This window comes from Chironomus tepperi, unplaced genomic scaffold, assembly GCF_022539635.2.
Source record: "Chironomus tepperi strain 1889 unplaced genomic scaffold, CSIRO-AGI_Ctep_v1 contig_219, whole genome shotgun sequence".
Lineage (NCBI taxonomy): Eukaryota > Metazoa > Arthropoda > Insecta > Diptera > Chironomidae > Chironomus > Chironomus tepperi.
This window is the reverse complement of record NW_027226341.1, coordinates 574,479-592,106: the sequence shown is the minus strand read 5'-3', so window position 1 is coordinate 592,106 and position 17,628 is coordinate 574,479. Positions and strand designations below refer to the sequence as shown.

Genomic DNA, 17,628 nt, shown 5'->3' with positions numbered 1-17,628 from the left:
TTATTATTATTTATTCATTAATTATCAGTAGGTATTTATTTCAAAAATTCAAAAAAGTTTCCACAACTTTTCTCCCAACACTCTAAGACAAAAAGTTTTAAGTTTTTCTTAATTTTTGAAATAAGTATTTATAAGACTTGTTTTGTTTTTTTTTTTTTTTTACTCAAATGTGTGACATTAATGCCTTACAACTTCTTAATAATTGCAGTTACAGATAAAAACTATAATTTAAGTGATCTGCAATTATAAAGCTTGTACAATACAATGGAAATTCTCCTAGATCAGCAAGATCCTTAGTTTGATGTTCTTTCAAGATATTATGAATTTTCTCTTTGTATTATCCACACACATAATAATTAATCATCATTATTAAAAATTAAAATTTGACAATCCACTTATATTTATATACTTGAATTGATTATTATGTGTTTAGTTAATATAATATTTTTCATATACTCTTCTATTGGTTGAAATTCAAATCATGAAAAATAATAAAAGCAATAAGAAATTTCATGTAATTTGATTAATATGTATGGTTTTTAAAAAAATTTACTTTTTAAAGAAGCATGAATTTCTTTTTTAAAATTTTTTTATATATATATGAATTTAATATATACTTGAAGTCGAGCAATTCACACACCTAATGAAAATAGAAAAAAAAATTTAATAAGTGTAATAAGTAAGAAGATTAAAAAAAATTTTTTCTCATACTTTTCAAGTTGTCATTTCTTCACATTTATACTTTGCTCATGATCTTCAAATATTCTAAAGCATTCTTGGCAGCATTTGATTGTGCATCTTTAGAATTAGCTCCAGCGCCTAAAAAAAATAATTTTTTAATTTGATACTTAATAATAAAAATAATTATCGTAATTACCTTGACAAACAGCAACCGGAAGTGTTGACAATTGTACCAAACACTGGTAACGTCCAGAATTTGTTTTCTCCTCGATATCAACGTATGTCACCTCAAATTGATGTTCAGTGGCTATTTCTTGCAAAAATACCACATAATTCACATCTTTTGCATTAAGACACGTGTTCTGTATGCATTACAAAAAAAGGGCAGAAATACAACAAACTATTTTTTAAAAAATATTAAATTTTTGAACCTGAAGTTTTGCTAATGATTTTCCATACATATTTTTTAACATTTTATGAAACTGCGATACTTTGTAGCTGTGCTGATTGGTCAGCGTTGGAATATTAGCTTCCTTTAAATGTGAATAACGAGAAAAAGCATTTGCAACCCTCATCTGATTCAGTTGATATTATATTTTTAACACAATGCCAATGAAGATTAAAGTTTTCGTATGAAAGTAAAGAAGAGAAAGAAAAGCAATCATAAGTAAAAATTTGATAATGTTTCTGGATGAAAATTGAGTGGAAAATCAACTTTTTTCGTTTTGTTTTTCGGTTAATCTTTCAATATTACATATGATCATCATTGATAATCTCCACATTTTTAAGATAATTAATAAAACTTTAATCTTCATAGCACCAAAAAATGAGCACCAACCAAACATGTAGGAACATGATGGATCATCGATGTTGGTGCAAGTATATAACATTGAAAGACCTTCCAAAATTTAATCTTCTTTAAGAAACTCCACTCAAGACCCATCATGTTTTTTTTTCTTAAATTTTGAAAAATCTCTTGCTATTACCTCATCATTGGCATCATCAATACAAGCTTGAATGACCTCAGTTTGATCAAGCGTTTGATTTTGCAATCGCTCCCACATTTTTTGAGCAGCTTGACGTTTTGCAATTTTCTTTGATTTTCCTGTTCCGACTTCACGGAACTTCAAAACAGTACATGCAATCGTGAATTGTCTCTCATGTGGTAGGCCTATCTCAACCTGAAGAGAAAAAAAAGCAATTACTTGATGATAAAAAATAATTTATTTTAAAAGTTGTACCTCAACTTCGTATTTTGGTGCTGGCCAATGTTTTTGCATGCACAACTCTTGCAAAACACCAATTGGATTTCCCATCTGATTATTTTCATCAAATGTTGCACTCGAATTAGATTGAGCAGTGGAAGAGCCATTAGCATTAAAATTGCTCTTTTGCTGATAAAATTGGTCTGATATATTCGTGCCAGTGAGTTTATCAATCAGTGCCTTAGCAGCGGCATGCTTTGCCTCCTTTTTACTTCGTCCAACTCCCATCGCATCTTTATCATTAAAAGATACACGATATCGAAATGATGGTTGATGGACAGCTCCTTCAATCTGAACGAGCTCATAATTAGGAGTGATTCCTGAAGTAAAAAAGAAATCATTTTAATCATAGAAAATTCGAAAAAAAATTAATGTCGACGGTGCGAATATTAAAATCAATAAAATGGAATTTTTTTTTCGGCGAAGAAAATTTACCTCGCCGACTCAGAAGTTCTTGTAGGATAGAAATCGGAGTTTTCATGGTATTTGGCATATATTCAATTTCATTCTTCAGACTTTCACTAACATCGACGGGTTCGCCTGAAGGTTTTGCAGCATTTTGTTGAGACGCTTTCTTAACTTTTCTCTTACGATTTTGCTGCTGCTGAGCCTGAGTTATAGCCACAGGTTGATCTTGCAAGCTTAATTGGGTTCTTAATTGTTCATCAAGCAAAATTTCGTCCATTTTTAACACTAATATACCACACTTAAGGATTTTTTAATTTTTTTTTAACTTTGACACTCAGATGTCTGACAGTCACGAAGTACAATACTAGAATAGTGATAATTCGAAATCAACTTCATACGAAAATCTTTTCATAGGTACGGAAACTTTATTAAATAAATTTTTAAGTTTCATATCTTTTCTTTTTTTTTCGTTATTTATCAGCATTTTTTCGTCTGATGATAAATATAATTCTTGCTTTAAAGCATAGATTATTAGAAAACTAGCATGATTAAATTTTTTATATAAAAATAACGGATTCTAAAATTTAAAAACTGACTTACCAATTTATAAAAATTTGCTATAAAAAAGTCAATTCATTAAATGATCAAGCAAAAATCTGCAATCTTTATAAAAAGCTTTTTAAATCGTAATAGATATATACGGAAATTAAACATAATTGGATTAGATTACTCAACAATCATGGACTCAAGTGCTATCGAATATCCACAAGTTAAAAGAGAAGAAGTTGAAGAAACATTTTTCGGAAAAAAAGTAATGCTAAATAATTTTTTTTTATAAACAAACATTAATATGATATTAATTTACTTTAAGATAAGCGATCCGTATAGATGTCTTGAGAATCCTGATTCGGAAGAAGCAAAAAAGTTTGTTGATGATCAGAATGCAATCTCACAACCATTTTTGGAAAGTACTGATGCATGGAATAAAATTAATAAGAAACTGACATCTCTATGGAATTTTGAAAAATATGGTGTTGCTTCAAAGCATGGAAAAAAATACTTTTATTCCTACAACACTGGTTTACAAAATCAGAATGTCATTTACTCCTTAGATAGTTTGTCTGGCGAAAGTAAATTATTTTTAGACCCCAATTCTCTTTCATCTGATGGTACGGTAGCTTTAACAAGCATGAAATATTCAAAAGATGGAAGTCGAGTTGCATACGGTCTTTCATCATCTGGATCTGATTGGGTTACCATTAAATTCCGAAATGTCGAAACAAATGAAGATTTTGATGATGTTTTAGAGTACAGCAAGTTTTTTCAGCCTACATGGACTCATGACAATAAAGGAGTTTTTTATGGAACATTTCCAGTTTTTGGAGTTGCTGATGGATGCGAAACGAATGCAAATGAAAACCAAAAAGTATATTATCATAAAATTGGAGATAAACAAGAGAATGATATCCTTGTAGCTGAATTTCCTGAACAACCTAAATGGAGATTTAGCAGCGAAGTATCTGATTGTGGCTCTTATTTGATTTTTTACATAATGTTTGGATGTAATGAAAATTTAGTTTATTTTGCCGATTTACGCAAAACTCCTGAAATTACAGGAAAATTGGATTTTGTTAAAGTCGTTACAGAATTTAAATACGACTATGAATACATCACTAATGATGAGAATATCGTTTATTTTCGGACAAATGATAATGCTCCTAACTACCGAATTATTGCCATAGACTTTAATAATCCAAATGCTGAATGGAAAACGATAATTGAAGACCATCCAAAAAATGTTCTTGATTGGGCAGTTTGTGTTAATAAGAATAAACTCGTCCTTCATTATATGGTAGATGTGAGATCTGTTCTTCATGTTCATTCATTAGAAACAGGAAAGTTTGATTTTGAGTTTAAAATAGACTATGGCTGCATTCAAGGATTTTCTGGAGACAGAGATAGTTCGGAAATATTTTTCCAATTCGTTAGTTTCCTAGTTCCAGGAATTGTCTATCATTTTGACTTTGACAACCTTAATTGTGAGCCTAAAATTTTTAAGGAAACTAAAATTCCTAACTTTGATCGAAATGCTTATAAAGTTGAGCAAATATTTTATCCAAGTAGTGAAGATGGAGAAAAAATTCCCATGTTCATTGTTAGAAAAAATAGAAAAGAAATTAAGCCAACACCAACTCTTCTGTATGGCTATGGAGGTAAGCATATTAAAAAATTTTAAACGATATATTGCAATTTATTAATTAATTTATTTGTTGTCAGGTTTTGGAATATCTTTGCAGCCAACATTCAGTGTAACTTTTCTTGCATTCATTGATACTTTCGATGGAACATTAGCTTATGCAAATATAAGAGGAGGAAATGAATACGGAATGAAATGGCATGATAATGGACGTTTATTAAATAAACAAAACGTTTTTAATGATTTCCAATCTGGAGCAAAATATTTAATTGATAATAATTACACTAAGAAGGAAATGTTGGCGATACAAGGAGGAAGTAACGGCGGTTTGTTGGTTGGAGCTTGCATTAATCAACGACCTGATTTATTTGGTGCTGCGGTCGCTCAAGTATGTTCATCAAATAATGCTTAGATTATATTTTAAAATGATTTTATTCTTAAAACGTTTAGGTTGGTGTTTTCGACATGTTACGTTTTCACAAGTTTACAATCGGATCTGCTTGGATTAGTGATTATGGTTCACCAGATGAGGAACAGCATTTTTTGAATCTTTTAAAATATTCTCCTCTTCATAACGTTCACATACCAGAAAACTATCAGCAAGAATATCCCGCCACTATAATTTTGACTGCTGACCATGACGATCGAGTGAGTCCACTACATTCATTGAAATTTGTAGCAACTCTTCAGAATGCTGTCAAACAATCTAAATTTCAAAGAAACCCTATTTTACTACGAGTTTATAAAAAATCAGGTTTGCATTATATTTTTATCACCCTAATGTAAATCATTACCACGATTGTGTTTTTTTTTTGTCTCTAGGTCATGGTTTTGGAAAACCTGTTACGAAGAAAATTGAAGAAGCAACAGATATTTTAACGTTTCTTCATAAAGTCCTTAATATACAATCTGAATTACATTGAATGCCATAATCAATCGTGAAAGAATTACAATTATCTTACCTATTTGTTTTAGCATGAAATACATTATTAATAAATATTAAATAAATTTTTATGTAACTGCATAAATTTTTTTAAATGCTCAAACATTATTCCCCCTAAAGTATACATCACCTCTATTTTAAGACAATCTTTCTCAAAGAGACCAAAATATAATTTGATATATTCACATGAGATTTTCGAGCATAAATAAATTTAGAGCGTAAAAAAGAGCTAAAAACCAAAATAACATACTAAAAATGTGTGAATATGAGAAAAACAAGTAACAAAAAAAATCTCTCTTAATAATAATGGATAAAGAAAAGTAGAAAAAATGCTTTGATCTCTTCAGTTTTACATTGAAGCTTCTGCGAAGAAGATGTTTTATTGAATACACACCTAAATATTGTTGTAAAAATATTTTTTGAAATGTGAAATTATTTACAACAGGGATTTATTAAGAGCAATTATTAAATTTAAAAAAATGATTTTATATTTAAAAGTTAAGTGAAACAGTGTTTACAAAAAAAATTAAAAAAATAATAATTTTTGAAAAATAAATAAATAAATAATATAAAAAGTTTAATTGTGAAAAACAATACTCATAATAATTGAGATTTTAAAATCTTGTAAAAAGTTACACAAGACAAAATTTAAATTTGAGTGGAACACATTAGAGAAACAATGGCAAATTTAGTGAAATGGTGGAAACAATTTAGACAGTATAAAGGTAAAAGACATATTCTATAAAATTCGATTGGAATCTTGAATGTTTTAGAGCAAAGTAGTAAAGGAACAGAATTTAGGAGAAAGAAAAACATTTTCGGATTAAAGTGAAGTAGATTGAAATTAGTAAAATTTCTCTAAATCTCTTTATAAAATCTATACATTATAAATTTTTTCGTTCCATCAAAAAGAGAAAAAAAAATCATCATTATGTTTGAACGCCGACAAATGTTAAAAGCGAAATAATAAGGGGCCGTTCGTTAATTACGAAACGTGAACGGAAAGAGGGGGTGGAGGTGGTGGTTGTGAATGTCGATGATTAGCTCTGGAATTTTAAAATTTTTAATTTTCTGAAATAATTTTGTAAGAGGAAAAGAGGAGTGATGGAGGGTTCATTTTCTGAGCTACATAATAACCGAACGACCCCTAAAAGACTAAAAAAATTCGAAGAAGAAAAAAGCATAAAACGAGAAAAATGAGAAGATGCTTAAAAATTGGCTTTATGTTCATTTATGTTTCAGTTTTAGTTATCGTTCCATTCACTCAATAAGCTAAGTCTGTGTATGTAAAGGAAAAAAAAAAAGTAAATAAGATGAAATAACAGAAGGCAACTCTTCGAGCTAAAAAAAGAATTAAGAAGAATCAAAGAATAAAGACGAAAATGGAAAATGAAAGAAAAGAAAATAACTTAAGATACCGAACGCATTAAAAAGAAGAAATATTGTAATGTTCATTCGTATGTTTTCTGATGAATATTCTCGCTTTTATCAAACGATTTCTTTTCACGATTCCGTTTTTTTATCTTGTCAATGGATACCGCTTTCAAAGAAATATCACGCAACAGGTTGTTTCTTGCTTACTCTAACACACATGGGCAAAGCGAGTTTTGATCATTATTTTTCTATCGAGATGTAAAACTATAAAAAATAACAATTTTCTTACGACTCCTCCAATCTTAAAATTCTCAGTTTTTTTTTCTTTCATTTTGGATATATTTAAGCACTAAAATATTTTTCTGACTTTACAAACAAAAAAAAAAATACCATTGTAAAAGAAATTCTCAGTAACTTCCGTTGTGCTTTACAAAAGTTTGCAACGACCATTAACAATCAATACTTTAGATACAAAAGATTGTGGACAAAATGCAAGCAAATCGATATGACTGTAAAAAACGAGCATAATATAAAAAGAGAAAAAATGAAGATCGGGACGATGAAAAGAAAAAATAGAAAGATAAAGTATAGGATCGGTGATGAGAATGAAGGAGATAGGGTTTCCTGAAGTCACGGTTTTTTTTTTTTTGATCTAGATGTAGACAGGAATTTAGTTTGGATGCTTAAAAGTGAATTGAAATTTTTAGTCAGCAATCGAATAATGTATTTCGTCAATTGCGATAAATAGTAATATTTAGCTAATTAATAAAAAAATATCAGTGAAAAATTCAGTCGAAAATCTTGTTTGAAAACCTAATTATGAAGGAGAGTTGCCCATCTGCTAATATAAAATTTTTACATACTTTATTGTTAAATACATAAATTTATTTAGAGATCCACATGGCCTCTTTGTCACTTATTACGTAACGAGGAAAATCGTTTTTTTAACCCCGATCCCTCTCCTCAGTAATAAATCTCTTTAAAATGAATTTTTTGATTGTTTGAGATGTATCAAAATCTTAGGCACATACAAGATAGATTAAAAATATTTGATAATTTAGTTCCACATCCAACTAAAAAATACTTTTAAAACAGAATGCAACAAATTTAAAGAAGTTAGACTGAGACTTCCCGGGTATCGGACATCGGGAACCCTTAGAAGGAGACGAGAAAGAAGGAAAAAATACAAAAGTAATAGGCATAAAAGCCGCTTCTAAAAAGAAAAGAAATGAAAGAAGAAGAGAAAAACGAAAATAATACTGTAGCAAATCTTAAATCACATATCGGCCTTTTTTCTTTTATTTTATTCTTACACACATGAAGCAATACGACATGTCAGCTTTTGAGAAACGTTTTTACTCTGTTCAACTATGTTGCGCATTAATATATCGTCTTATATACATTATATTTTGTATTCTCTCAACTTTTTCCTTCAAAAAATTTTAAAACAAAATAGTTGAATTTTTAGATACATTTAGGATAATGTACTGCATCAATTGCGTCTTCTCATTTATATGTATATATATATATATATATATATATATAAAGTTCATTATGCTTTGCTCTTGAAACAAAATATTTTAATAGAGGGCATGTTTATATTTATCATTGTCTTTGTTTTTCAGCTATCCATGAATGCTCAACAGACTCAGAAGAACTCATACATACTTCAGAATATGGGGAAATTTTTATGCAACAAAAAGAAAATATTTTGCAGCATAATTTAGATTCAACAAATGTTCATGATGTTAAACCAACACAGAACCGTGGAAATCTAATGAAAAGTAAAAGACCATTAAAGGAATATGATGAAAAGGAGAGACTTCGAAACGATCATCAAGAACGCTTACAGAAACGTCACAGTATTGCAACAACGCATAATTTAGAACAACTTGAGACAAACAGATCGAAATATAATAAAATATCATGCGATGTATCACTAGAAGATTCTTTTGAAAAATCACAACCAATGAACTTCACATTTACTCTTTATGATTTAGATGGGCATGGAATCATAACCAAAGAAGATATTTCTAGCATAGTATCAACAATTTATGATTCAATAGGCAAGAATATAGTTGCTCCTCTTTACGGCAAAAAAGTGATTAATGTTAAGTTAACAATGTCGCCGCAAGATATTATAAAAAGTAATGATCATAATCAAAAAATAAGAAAACAAGTATCTACCCAAAGATATTTAAGGACTAATGTTTTTCCAAAGGAACCTGAATCTGAAAATATAGTGATTAAATTACAAAATGATATTAATGCACAAGATATATCGAGAAATTGTGAGAATTTTGAGAAAGACAAAAATAATATATACGAATCGATTAACAATTTAAAAGGCTTTAAACCCACGATTGACAAAATTTTATCAAAAAATATCAAAACCGAAAATGTCGACACAAAAAATTGTTTAGATGCAAATTTATCAGAAAAATCACATTTAGAACGAATTGACGAATCTAGAAATCAAAATAAAAATAATTCTAATAAGAGAAGAAATGTTCGAAAGCAACGATTTCAAAAACAAAAGGTAGTTAATGACTTGTAATCATTAATTTTCAGACATTTAATATATAACTTTTTTTGTTTTTTATAGTATAATGAAAAATCTGCCCGTATTCGCTCTCTGTCTGTGGGAAATGAGTATAAATGGAGACAAAATCAAAATCAAAAACTTAATAAAACAACTGAATTAAATAATGGAAGTAAACTAAGACGAAATGAACTCATAGAAATAATTCGGGAAAGCATGGAAAAAAATAAATTATGTTTTCAAAGCAATAGGTAAGATGATTTACTTCCATATTTTCATATGTTGCAAATATTAATTTAATTTCATTTCATTTTAGGAAAACACCAAATACCGAAAATTTCAGCAGACAACGATCAAACACCATCACTATGATGGAAGCTCAAAATATACATGACAACATAAATCACTGTGGTTTTGATTCATATCTGCACAGCACACTTTGTTCTAAAATTGATGAGGCGAACAAAGTAAACCAATTTGAATGTATAATAAACAAACCTGCATTAACTCTTAAAACATCAGTCTTGAATCAGCTAAATCCTACGCTTACTCCAGAACAGAAATTAGCAAGAAAATTAAATGACATTGAAAAGTGGCTTCTTGAGAGGGAAACTGCTACAAAAATAAAAACAACTTCAGATAAAAATGTTCTTAATCAAATTAAATTTGAGAAATTATCGTCTGAGGCTCTTTATGATTCTAAAAGTCCATTGGCCACAAAAGTATCATCGCCTAGAAACGAAAAACCATTACCACGCTGCTCGAAATTGCAGAAGGATGCCATTAATACTATTAAGAACAAAAATTTATCTGCATATCCAAACATTTATATAGATGATATAGAAAAATTAAAAGAATGTGAAAATTTAATTAGCTCATCTGAAGGGGATGAAAATGAAGAATCACCTAGCATTTATGCAAATATTAATGATAATACAAAAGTTGAAACTCAACCTGACAAAAGTAAAAACTTGATTAAACCGTCTTCTGTTCGCTTTGTCCATATCCATCATCACTATTATCATTTTGAAAATGAGACAAAAGATAAAGAGTAACAATACTTATTCTTTATTAAAGATTCGGAATGAAAATTTTGAAAAAATTACTCAGCATAATTCAGGAAAACTTTTTGAACGAAGGAAACTAATTGTTTAAATCCAATATTTACATAATTGTTTATAATTTTTTTAATGAAGGTATGATTGTTTATAAATAGATTAATATTCCGCAATGATTCATTTCCATACATAACGCGCTAGTCAAACTTATAGTATAATGATACAAGTTTTTTTAAAAGAAAATCTTCCTCAAAAGCACATAACATTTCTTAATTCATGCAACGAAATATGTTTATATGAATTTTCAACTGCAAAAACAAAGACCGAAATCAATTAATATTTAAAGACTGATTTTTATAATTGTAAGCTAAACTGGATCATGCCGAAAATTTATAATAAGTATTTATTAAATGAACTTGAACTTATGAATATTTGTTAATGTATTTTTAAACTTTAATTGTAGAAACATAGCTTTTTAATGTAAAAGGTTTTCCATTACTGTATCATATGAAATTGTAAGTTAAATGAAAATTTATACTGTCTAATAAAATGTAATGAAATCAAAATTATAATGTGTTGAATTTATTAATGGACGTCATATTTATGCTGTTAATCTGAAAATGATTTTGAAAGATATAAATATTTTTTTAAAAATAATTCTTGAACTTTATTTAAAATAGGTAATAGGTATTTGAATATGTATTAAATTACAATAACTTGAATTTTAGAAGAAGAAAAAAAAATGATTTTTAGGGTTGCTTTTACAACTTAACTCTGTTTGTAATTTATTCAGAAATATTTCGTAATTTTATAGATACTCTAAATTCTTGTGCATGTTTAATTTTTAACCCATTTGATTCAAACAAATAATATCAGCTTTTTTATTGTGATTTTAATTTTAATTTTGAGAAACCTATTAACACTTATTGGAAGTTTTAAAATTGACAACATTCTTATTTTTATTTCTGTTTGGAAGATATTGGGGTTTGTGCATAATTATTTCTATTATTATTATATTTAGGAAGTATATTTTTTTTAATAGTAGACAAAATTGAGCAAAAAATTCTAATAACATGTAATTAGTTTATTAATTTCACGATCACTCTAGATTTATTTTAATGGTTATGTTTCAATCGTATACATTGGATTTATTAATTAAAATTTGTGAAAAAATCGTTCCATTATTTAAAATTACTTTCATGAATTTAAAAATGTTTATGTAGGTATTTTATTTGAAATGTCTAATTTTAATTTTATTGGATAATTTATAATTTTTTACTTTGACTTAAATTTTGTTCCTAAAGTATCGATAGTGATAGTAGTATTAGAAATTGTTAAAATTTTAATATTGATTTATCAACATTTCTTTGAAATTTCAAACACAATTTCATAGTCATATAAAAATAGATATCATTTAGATGCAGCTACATAATACATCATCCGAATATCTTTGAATATCAAGTACTAAATTTTAAATATTTACAAAAATTAATTTTTAATTTGATCGATTTAATAATCAGATCAATTTTTAAGAAGTAATCAATTTTCTCATAAACTCGACTTGATTTTAGGAATATATCCGAATATATAAAAACCAACTGCCTTGCAGGTGTGAACAATTCTTCCCCTAATTTCAATTTAAATTTTGTCTAAGACTTGATTCAATTGAAATTAGTTGAATAAAAAAAAAAGATTTTGCATCTCATGTAACGTTCTTTAATGTTATGAGAAAGGAATTTAAGAATTTATTTACAATGAATCACGTTTTGTATTTCTCTGAATTTTCATTCATGCTTTAAATATGTAGTTGAAATATAAAATCTTTTAATGTTATTTTTTTATTTAAACACATGAAACTATGTTTATCTAATAAAAGGATTAAATGAAAGATGTTGTGCTGTATGTGGTAAATGTGTTGAAGACGGTTGTTGAGGCTGCTGAATTGGAGTAGGAGGCTGATTCTGATTTTGAAGGCGCTGGGCCTTCCTTGAATTTCACCGCTTCGGATTTACAATTACTTGTAAAATCTGGGAAGCTTCATAAGCTGTTCCTGGAAGTAATAAAACAGGAGAGCTTACATGACCAGCTTCTACGCAGACCTTTTAAAATAATGAGAAAAAAAAATTATATTATTATTAATTTATTTTTAGTTATCATATTTTTATATTACCATATTCGGATATTCATCATCACCAAAATCAGGAGTTTCTCTTGCTTTATCTAACCATGGATTCCAAATGACTGTATCTGGAAAGTTGTATTTTTGAAGTCTCATTTTTCTTCCTGACACAACATTAGTAATGATGTGCTCTTGTTGAGTATGTTGGTAAATTCGATCAGTCCATTCATTTACAGTTACAACTTCTCGCCCTTCTTGATAGATTGCACCATCTCTTGTCTGTTTTGACATTGATAAACGTTAAATTACTTATTATTTGAACAAACGAAATTTTTCTTTACCTTATCAATGAAAGTGCAACCATGAAGACCTGTAATTTGACATCTACGAACGTCTGGTACTTTTAAATATGTATGCAATAAAAGATTGAAGGAAAAAGCTAATTCCTTGCTTGGATTAAAAACTCCAATATGAAAATGTAATTCTTTTTCTCTTAATATTATTCGGTATGTAATTCTAAATCTAAAATAAACATAAATTCAGTTTTATGTTGAGAAATTGGAGAATAGGAAAACTTACGGGTAGTTCCACATTGAACGCGAAAAATCACTATCGCATAAGCTTAGTACTGCTTCAATATCACCATTAGGAAGTCTTTCCGGTCCACGCTCAAGAGTCCATCTGACAATTCTTGCAAAACCATGATTTGGACCAAACTGTGATGCACCGAATTGTGGAAAAACAAATGGAATTCCTCCTCGAATAGCTTTTTTACCATCAAAAACGGCCAATTTGCTAAAGTAATGTTAAATTATTCAAATTTAATTAATTAAAAATTCGCGATTTAAAAATAAATTCATTATTGAAAACCTACCTAACAAAAAGTTGTTCCTGATTATTAACTCTCCATGATACTACAGTCGCACCTATAAACAATAAATTGTTCTATTTTAATTGTTTTTAAAAATTTTAAAGATAAAAGTCTTCGTTCCAAAAATCCTATAAATTAATTTCATACTTAAATTAACATCAATGATTTAGTTTTCAATCTGATCTAACAGTTATTAGATTTTAAAATGACCTTCAACTATAAGACCTGTTTTCATTGATTGCAGAGTCAATGATTTTGAAAGTATAATGTATTAGTTTTAAAAAGGTTTAGTTGCAATCTAGTTTTGAAATTCTAATTAATTAAATGTGATGAAAAACTAAAAGTCATTCCTTCATATTAAATTGATTACCACATGAGACCTTTGAAATTGGCGAATCGATTTGAAATTTTTGTCAGGATTTTTTTAAATCATCCATTAAGTAATTTTAAGTAGGATCATATAATAATTAAATTGGACATTTGATCTACACACATACACTTTAATAGAATAATTTTACATCATACATTTTACCTAAAAGACACAAATACTAAATTCAATTTTCATATGTCTCTCAAAATAATTCCAGTTAGTTAATATAAAAAAAACCGCGTTTTTTAAAACTCTTAGTTTGGTTTGGTTCCAAATCTGAAAATCTGCGCGTACTCACACTGAAACACTTTTTTTTGTTTTTTAGACTTTTTCATATTTTTCATCTTCAGACAAGAAAACTTTTTTCCATGAGCCGGGTATAATATTAAAATTATTATTTTGTTATACTTACCATGTAAATTAATTGTACAAGTTGTATTATTTGATCTATCAAGTACAATTACTGATGTTGCAGCAGCCATTTTAAAATCGTCAACGAAGAGAAAAAACACAAATTTAAACTTTTTTTATATAGACTTTTTTCATAAACAAAAAATAAGATTTCTTCACATCAAACTAGTAACGTGTAACGTTCTGCTTGCTGCCAGCTTTAATGTTATAATGAAGAAATGCTATCGAAATATTGCTTTATATACAATGTTGTTTTTAATGCTTACATGTTTTCAATGTTTTAGGGGGAAATTATCATAAAACATTAGAATTTGTGTCTCGGCTACATTTGAATTATTATTTTCTGTTTTAATATACATTGTAGTCTGTTAAGGTATAATGTTTAAACTTTTAATTGATCTCTAAATTTAGTTTTTTATTATCTATTAGCAAAGAGAAAATAATGAAATCAGTTGATTATATTCGGATTGTGCTGATAATTTATATTTTCATTCTGATTAACTGACAAGCACATGATAGCCGATTTTTGACATTTATCAATCATCTATTATGAATAACTTGAAATGCTTTGATTATGTTATCAGATTTGAATAAATATTGTGTTTCTGAGTTTCTCTGCCAGTATAATACCTAAAAAACTAAATGTCATTTATGAACTTTTGCTGAATGATTAATTGATACTCTTTAGTATAATATCTTATCGAATTTGTACAATTAGCTGAACGAGTAATGGAAAATGCATGTTTACATGTCTTATAAAGATAAAATTTTCTATTCTACCAAAAATTATTCATTATTTTATTGGAGGTCCAAAGGAAAAGATCTCAAAAATTCATATTAAAATGTGTATCAAAAAAATAGGAAACATAATATTAATTTTACTTATTTTAGTAGTGACATCACGTAAGTTTAAAATTTTATTTCGATGATACCTAACAATTTTAATTAAATTTTATATAGATTGTCTTAGATGCCTTTCTTGCAATTCAAAATTCAATGAAAACTGTCCATCAAATTTAAATGCAACTGCAACTATTTTATGCGAGGAAGGTGATGAATGTGTTACGTTTGTTGACGGAAATTCGGTAATTTATCGAGGATGCGGTTCAGAAATGGATGAAAGCATTAATGTTTACCAGACATGCAACAATACAGACCTATGTAATCGTGAAAGTGTATGTTTGAATAATCCAAAATGTTTATTTTGTGATGATGAAAATTGTGAAAATCGAGATCCAGCAAATTATCACACTTGCATAGAATGTGATTCAACATTAGGACAATCATGTATTATTGTTGATTCAAATCTACAGCAAGTGGATTGTAGAAATTCACACCAAACGGGTTGTTATCATTATGAAAAAGGTTCAAAAAAAATTTTTTTTTCATTAATTAGTCACAAGTTATGAAAATTTATATTTTGCAGGTAATACAGTAAAACGCGGATGCTTATCACATTTAGGGGTAAATGATAGTCTAAAGCAAGAATGTGAAAAAAATCATTATTGTAAAACTTGTGTTGGAAATAATTGCAACATTAAGGAAAAACTGCAAACATGCTTTACGTGCAATTCATTTGAAAATTCGAACTGTGCAACATTAAAAGAGGATTTACCTATGAAAATTTGTGACAATTATTTCGATACTTGCAAAGTTTATGTAAAACCAAATTCTACAACACACAGAGGTTGTTCTCTGGAAATCGATGATCCTACTGTTGAGTGCTCCCCTCAAACTGTGAATTGTAAACAATGTTCAGAAAATTTGTGCAATGGTGGTATATTTCCCAGCAATAGAATTTCCTGCTATCAATGCAGAGGTTTATCATCGTCAGAATGTTCAAGAAATGTAAAGGATGATATGATTCATCCTTGTGAGAAATTTTATTTTCGTGATTCATGCTATCTTATAGTAGATAAAAATAATGTTACTTCTCGAGGATGTCTATCGGACTCAGACTTTTTTAGTAATCTTTGTCAAGCAAATCCTAATGAATGTGATGTTTGTCAAACATCAAATTGCAATATGAATAGTATTATGCGGCCACCTAAATTAAATTGCATTAAATGTGATACGTCAACAGATCCTAAATGTCTTTGGGGATTTACTGATGGCTCTAAAACGCCATGTACAAAAAATGTTTTACATCATCAGGAAGAATCATGTTTCGTCTTTCAAGTTTCGAATATTTCACTAATCAGAGGATGCACTTTGGATTCTAACGTATGTAAATTATCCAATTCATGCTCACTTTGCAAAGAAGATGGCTGTAATAACGAGAAAAAGGCTGAGCAATATTGCATTGAATGTACATCTGAAGAAAATGAGGATTGCTTAAATAAACCACAAAATTTGAAAAATGTCTCTTGTGAAGGTAACATTACATATGAACAACGAGGATGCTTTACATGGACAAACGAATTTAATCATGTGTCACGTGGATGCTTCTCTAGTTTATCCACTACAAAAAAATTTAAATGTATCAATGATCATGAGCACTGTGAGATATGCTTTCAAAATGATAATTGTAACACATTACCAAAAAGTGAATGTAACAGTCTCTACAGCAACATCAATTATATATTTTTCGTAACAATTACAATATTATTCAATTATAATAATTAATTTATCCAGATATTCTAATCAAAGTAGACTTTTCATTTTCATTTTTATAATCATTTGTTGAAAATTTCCAAATGTCTGGTTTCTACGGAAAACATTTGAATGGAGGAAGTCAGTTCATCAAGCATCCATCAGCGGTCATCCATAAACAAAAAATTAAGTATATAGTAGAAAATACAAAGCATGAAGATACTCTTAAGAGAGAACCAATCCAAATATCAGATGAGAATTCAATTGATTCAAGAATTGTCAACAATGCTAACGAAGTAAATAAATCAAAAACTGTACTGACGTGTAAGCAAAATTTTTATGAAAAACCAAGTAAAGAGAACTTTTTTAGAAAGAAGAATCAAATTAAACAAAAGGGAATCACTAAGTTATCTATCAAAAAAATGCAAAATAAAATTGATGAACTGAGTGAAGTTATTAAAAAAAAGGTATCAACTACAACTAAAGAACATGAAGAATGTACTGTTGATTCAAAAATAGAAAGCATGGAAAAAGAAAATAGTCACAAATTTAATAGAAAGGAAACAATGCAAGGATTAATTCTTATCGCTGGAATTTTGCTATATTCACTTATTCTTGTGATGTTATTAGATGGACATGATACTTCCACAAATGGAATCAAATTCAATATGCCAAAATCAACACCACGAAAAAGTTTGATAGATTATTTATTTAATATTTCTTCAAAATAAATGCATATAAAGCAAATAAATGGAAAATATTGTCTAATTTACCTGCAAAACTCAGTAATTATTGAG

General features: G+C 28.2%; 5 protein-coding genes across 7 annotated transcripts; 3 read left to right on the top strand and 2 right to left on the bottom strand.

Moving 5' to 3' along the window:
- Window positions 1-8: 8 nt before the first annotated feature.
- loqs (loquacious) lies at window positions 9-2,709 on the bottom strand. Of its 3 annotated transcripts, none has more exons than XM_070640287.1 (7): window positions 2,382-2,709; window positions 1,923-2,266; window positions 1,668-1,862; window positions 1,113-1,214; window positions 878-1,043; window positions 712-819; window positions 9-640 (listed from the first exon to the last, which is right to left on the bottom strand). In XM_070640287.1, the coding sequence occupies exons 1-6, from the start codon at window positions 2,629-2,631 to the stop codon at window positions 737-739; spliced, it is 1,140 nt and encodes a 379-aa protein (XP_070496388.1). In that variant the 5' UTR covers window positions 2,632-2,709; the 3' UTR covers window positions 9-640; window positions 712-736. The 3 variants fall into 3 exon arrangements, with proteins under 3 accessions (XP_070496388.1, XP_070496387.1, XP_070496389.1); XM_070640286.1 differs by having other exon boundaries at window positions 10-640; window positions 1,113-1,256; XM_070640288.1 differs by lacking the exon at window positions 1,113-1,214 and having other exon boundaries at window positions 10-640.
- A 282-nt stretch (window positions 2,710-2,991) lies between these two features.
- Window positions 2,992-5,573, top strand: LOC139090864 (prolyl endopeptidase). Its single transcript, XM_070640716.1, has 5 exons — window positions 2,992-3,165; window positions 3,226-4,567; window positions 4,632-4,939; window positions 5,002-5,305; window positions 5,374-5,573. The coding sequence occupies exons 1-5, from the start codon at window positions 2,995-2,997 to the stop codon at window positions 5,472-5,474; spliced, it is 2,226 nt and encodes a 741-aa protein (XP_070496817.1). The 5' UTR covers window positions 2,992-2,994; the 3' UTR covers window positions 5,475-5,573.
- Window positions 5,574-6,033: 460 nt separating this feature from the next.
- Window positions 6,034-10,905, top strand: nkd (naked cuticle). The gene is made up of 4 exons (XM_070640718.1): window positions 6,034-6,219; window positions 8,494-9,407; window positions 9,474-9,661; window positions 9,727-10,905. Exons 1-4 carry the CDS (start codon window positions 6,174-6,176, stop codon window positions 10,463-10,465), a joined length of 1,887 nt encoding a protein of 628 aa, XP_070496819.1. The 5' UTR covers window positions 6,034-6,173; the 3' UTR covers window positions 10,466-10,905.
- A 271-nt stretch (window positions 10,906-11,176) lies between these two features.
- LOC139090868 (uncharacterized) lies at window positions 11,177-14,445 on the bottom strand. Its single transcript, XM_070640721.1, has 6 exons — window positions 14,241-14,445; window positions 13,462-13,513; window positions 13,167-13,382; window positions 12,929-13,109; window positions 12,639-12,866; window positions 11,177-12,567 (listed from the first exon to the last, which is right to left on the bottom strand). Exons 1-6 carry the CDS (start codon window positions 14,308-14,310, stop codon window positions 12,463-12,465), a joined length of 852 nt encoding a protein of 283 aa, XP_070496822.1. The 5' UTR covers window positions 14,311-14,445; the 3' UTR covers window positions 11,177-12,462.
- A 581-nt stretch (window positions 14,446-15,026) lies between these two features.
- Window positions 15,027-17,589, top strand: LOC139090866 (uncharacterized). Its single transcript, XM_070640719.1, has 3 exons — window positions 15,027-15,142; window positions 15,200-15,604; window positions 15,666-17,589. Exons 1-3 carry the CDS (start codon window positions 15,082-15,084, stop codon window positions 16,862-16,864), a joined length of 1,665 nt encoding a protein of 554 aa, XP_070496820.1. The 5' UTR covers window positions 15,027-15,081; the 3' UTR covers window positions 16,865-17,589.
- Window positions 17,590-17,628: the final 39 nt, after the last annotated feature.

Bases quoted from the DNA above. Each gene is read 5' to 3' on its own strand.
- LOC139090864 (XM_070640716.1), top strand. From the start codon at position 2,995: ATGATCAAGCAAAAATCTGCAATCTTTATAAAAAGCTTTTTAAATCGT. The intron at 3,166-3,225 runs GTAATGCTAAAT...ATTTACTTTAAG, and splicing joins AAACATTTTTCGGAAAAAAA to ATAAGCGATCCGTATAGATG. The intron at 5,306-5,373 runs GTTTGCATTATA...TTTTGTCTCTAG, and splicing joins ACGAGTTTATAAAAAATCAG to GTCATGGTTTTGGAAAACCT.
- LOC139090868 (XM_070640721.1), bottom strand. From the start codon at position 14,310: ATGGCTGCTGCAACATCAGTAATTGTACTTGATAGATCAAATAATACA. The intron at 13,514-14,240 runs GTAAGTATAACA...TATTGTTTATAG, and splicing joins TTGTACAATTAATTTACATG to GTGCGACTGTAGTATCATGG. The intron at 13,110-13,166 runs GTAAGTTTTCCT...TGTTTATTTTAG, and splicing joins CGTTCAATGTGGAACTACCC to ATTTAGAATTACATACCGAA.
- nkd (XM_070640718.1), top strand. From the start codon at position 6,174: ATGGCAAATTTAGTGAAATGGTGGAAACAATTTAGACAGTATAAAG. The intron at 9,408-9,473 runs GTAGTTAATGAC...TGTTTTTTATAG, and splicing joins AACGATTTCAAAAACAAAAG to TATAATGAAAAATCTGCCCG. The intron at 9,662-9,726 runs GTAAGATGATTT...ATTTCATTTTAG, and splicing joins TTATGTTTTCAAAGCAATAG to GAAAACACCAAATACCGAAA.
- LOC139090866 (XM_070640719.1), top strand. From the start codon at position 15,082: ATGTGTATCAAAAAAATAGGAAACATAATATTAATTTTACTTATTTTA. The intron at 15,143-15,199 runs GTAAGTTTAAAA...AATTTTATATAG, and splicing joins TATTTTAGTAGTGACATCAC to ATTGTCTTAGATGCCTTTCT. The intron at 15,605-15,665 runs GTTCAAAAAAAA...TATATTTTGCAG, and splicing joins TTGTTATCATTATGAAAAAG to GTAATACAGTAAAACGCGGA.
- loqs (XM_070640286.1), bottom strand. From the start codon at position 2,631: ATGGACGAAATTTTGCTTGATGAACAATTAAGAACCCAATTAAGCTTG. The intron at 1,044-1,112 runs GTTCAAAAATTT...TAATGCATACAG, and splicing joins AATCATTAGCAAAACTTCAG to AACACGTGTCTTAATGCAAA. The intron at 820-877 runs GTAATTACGATA...TATTTTTTTTAG, and splicing joins TCCGGTTGCTGTTTGTCAAG to GCGCTGGAGCTAATTCTAAA.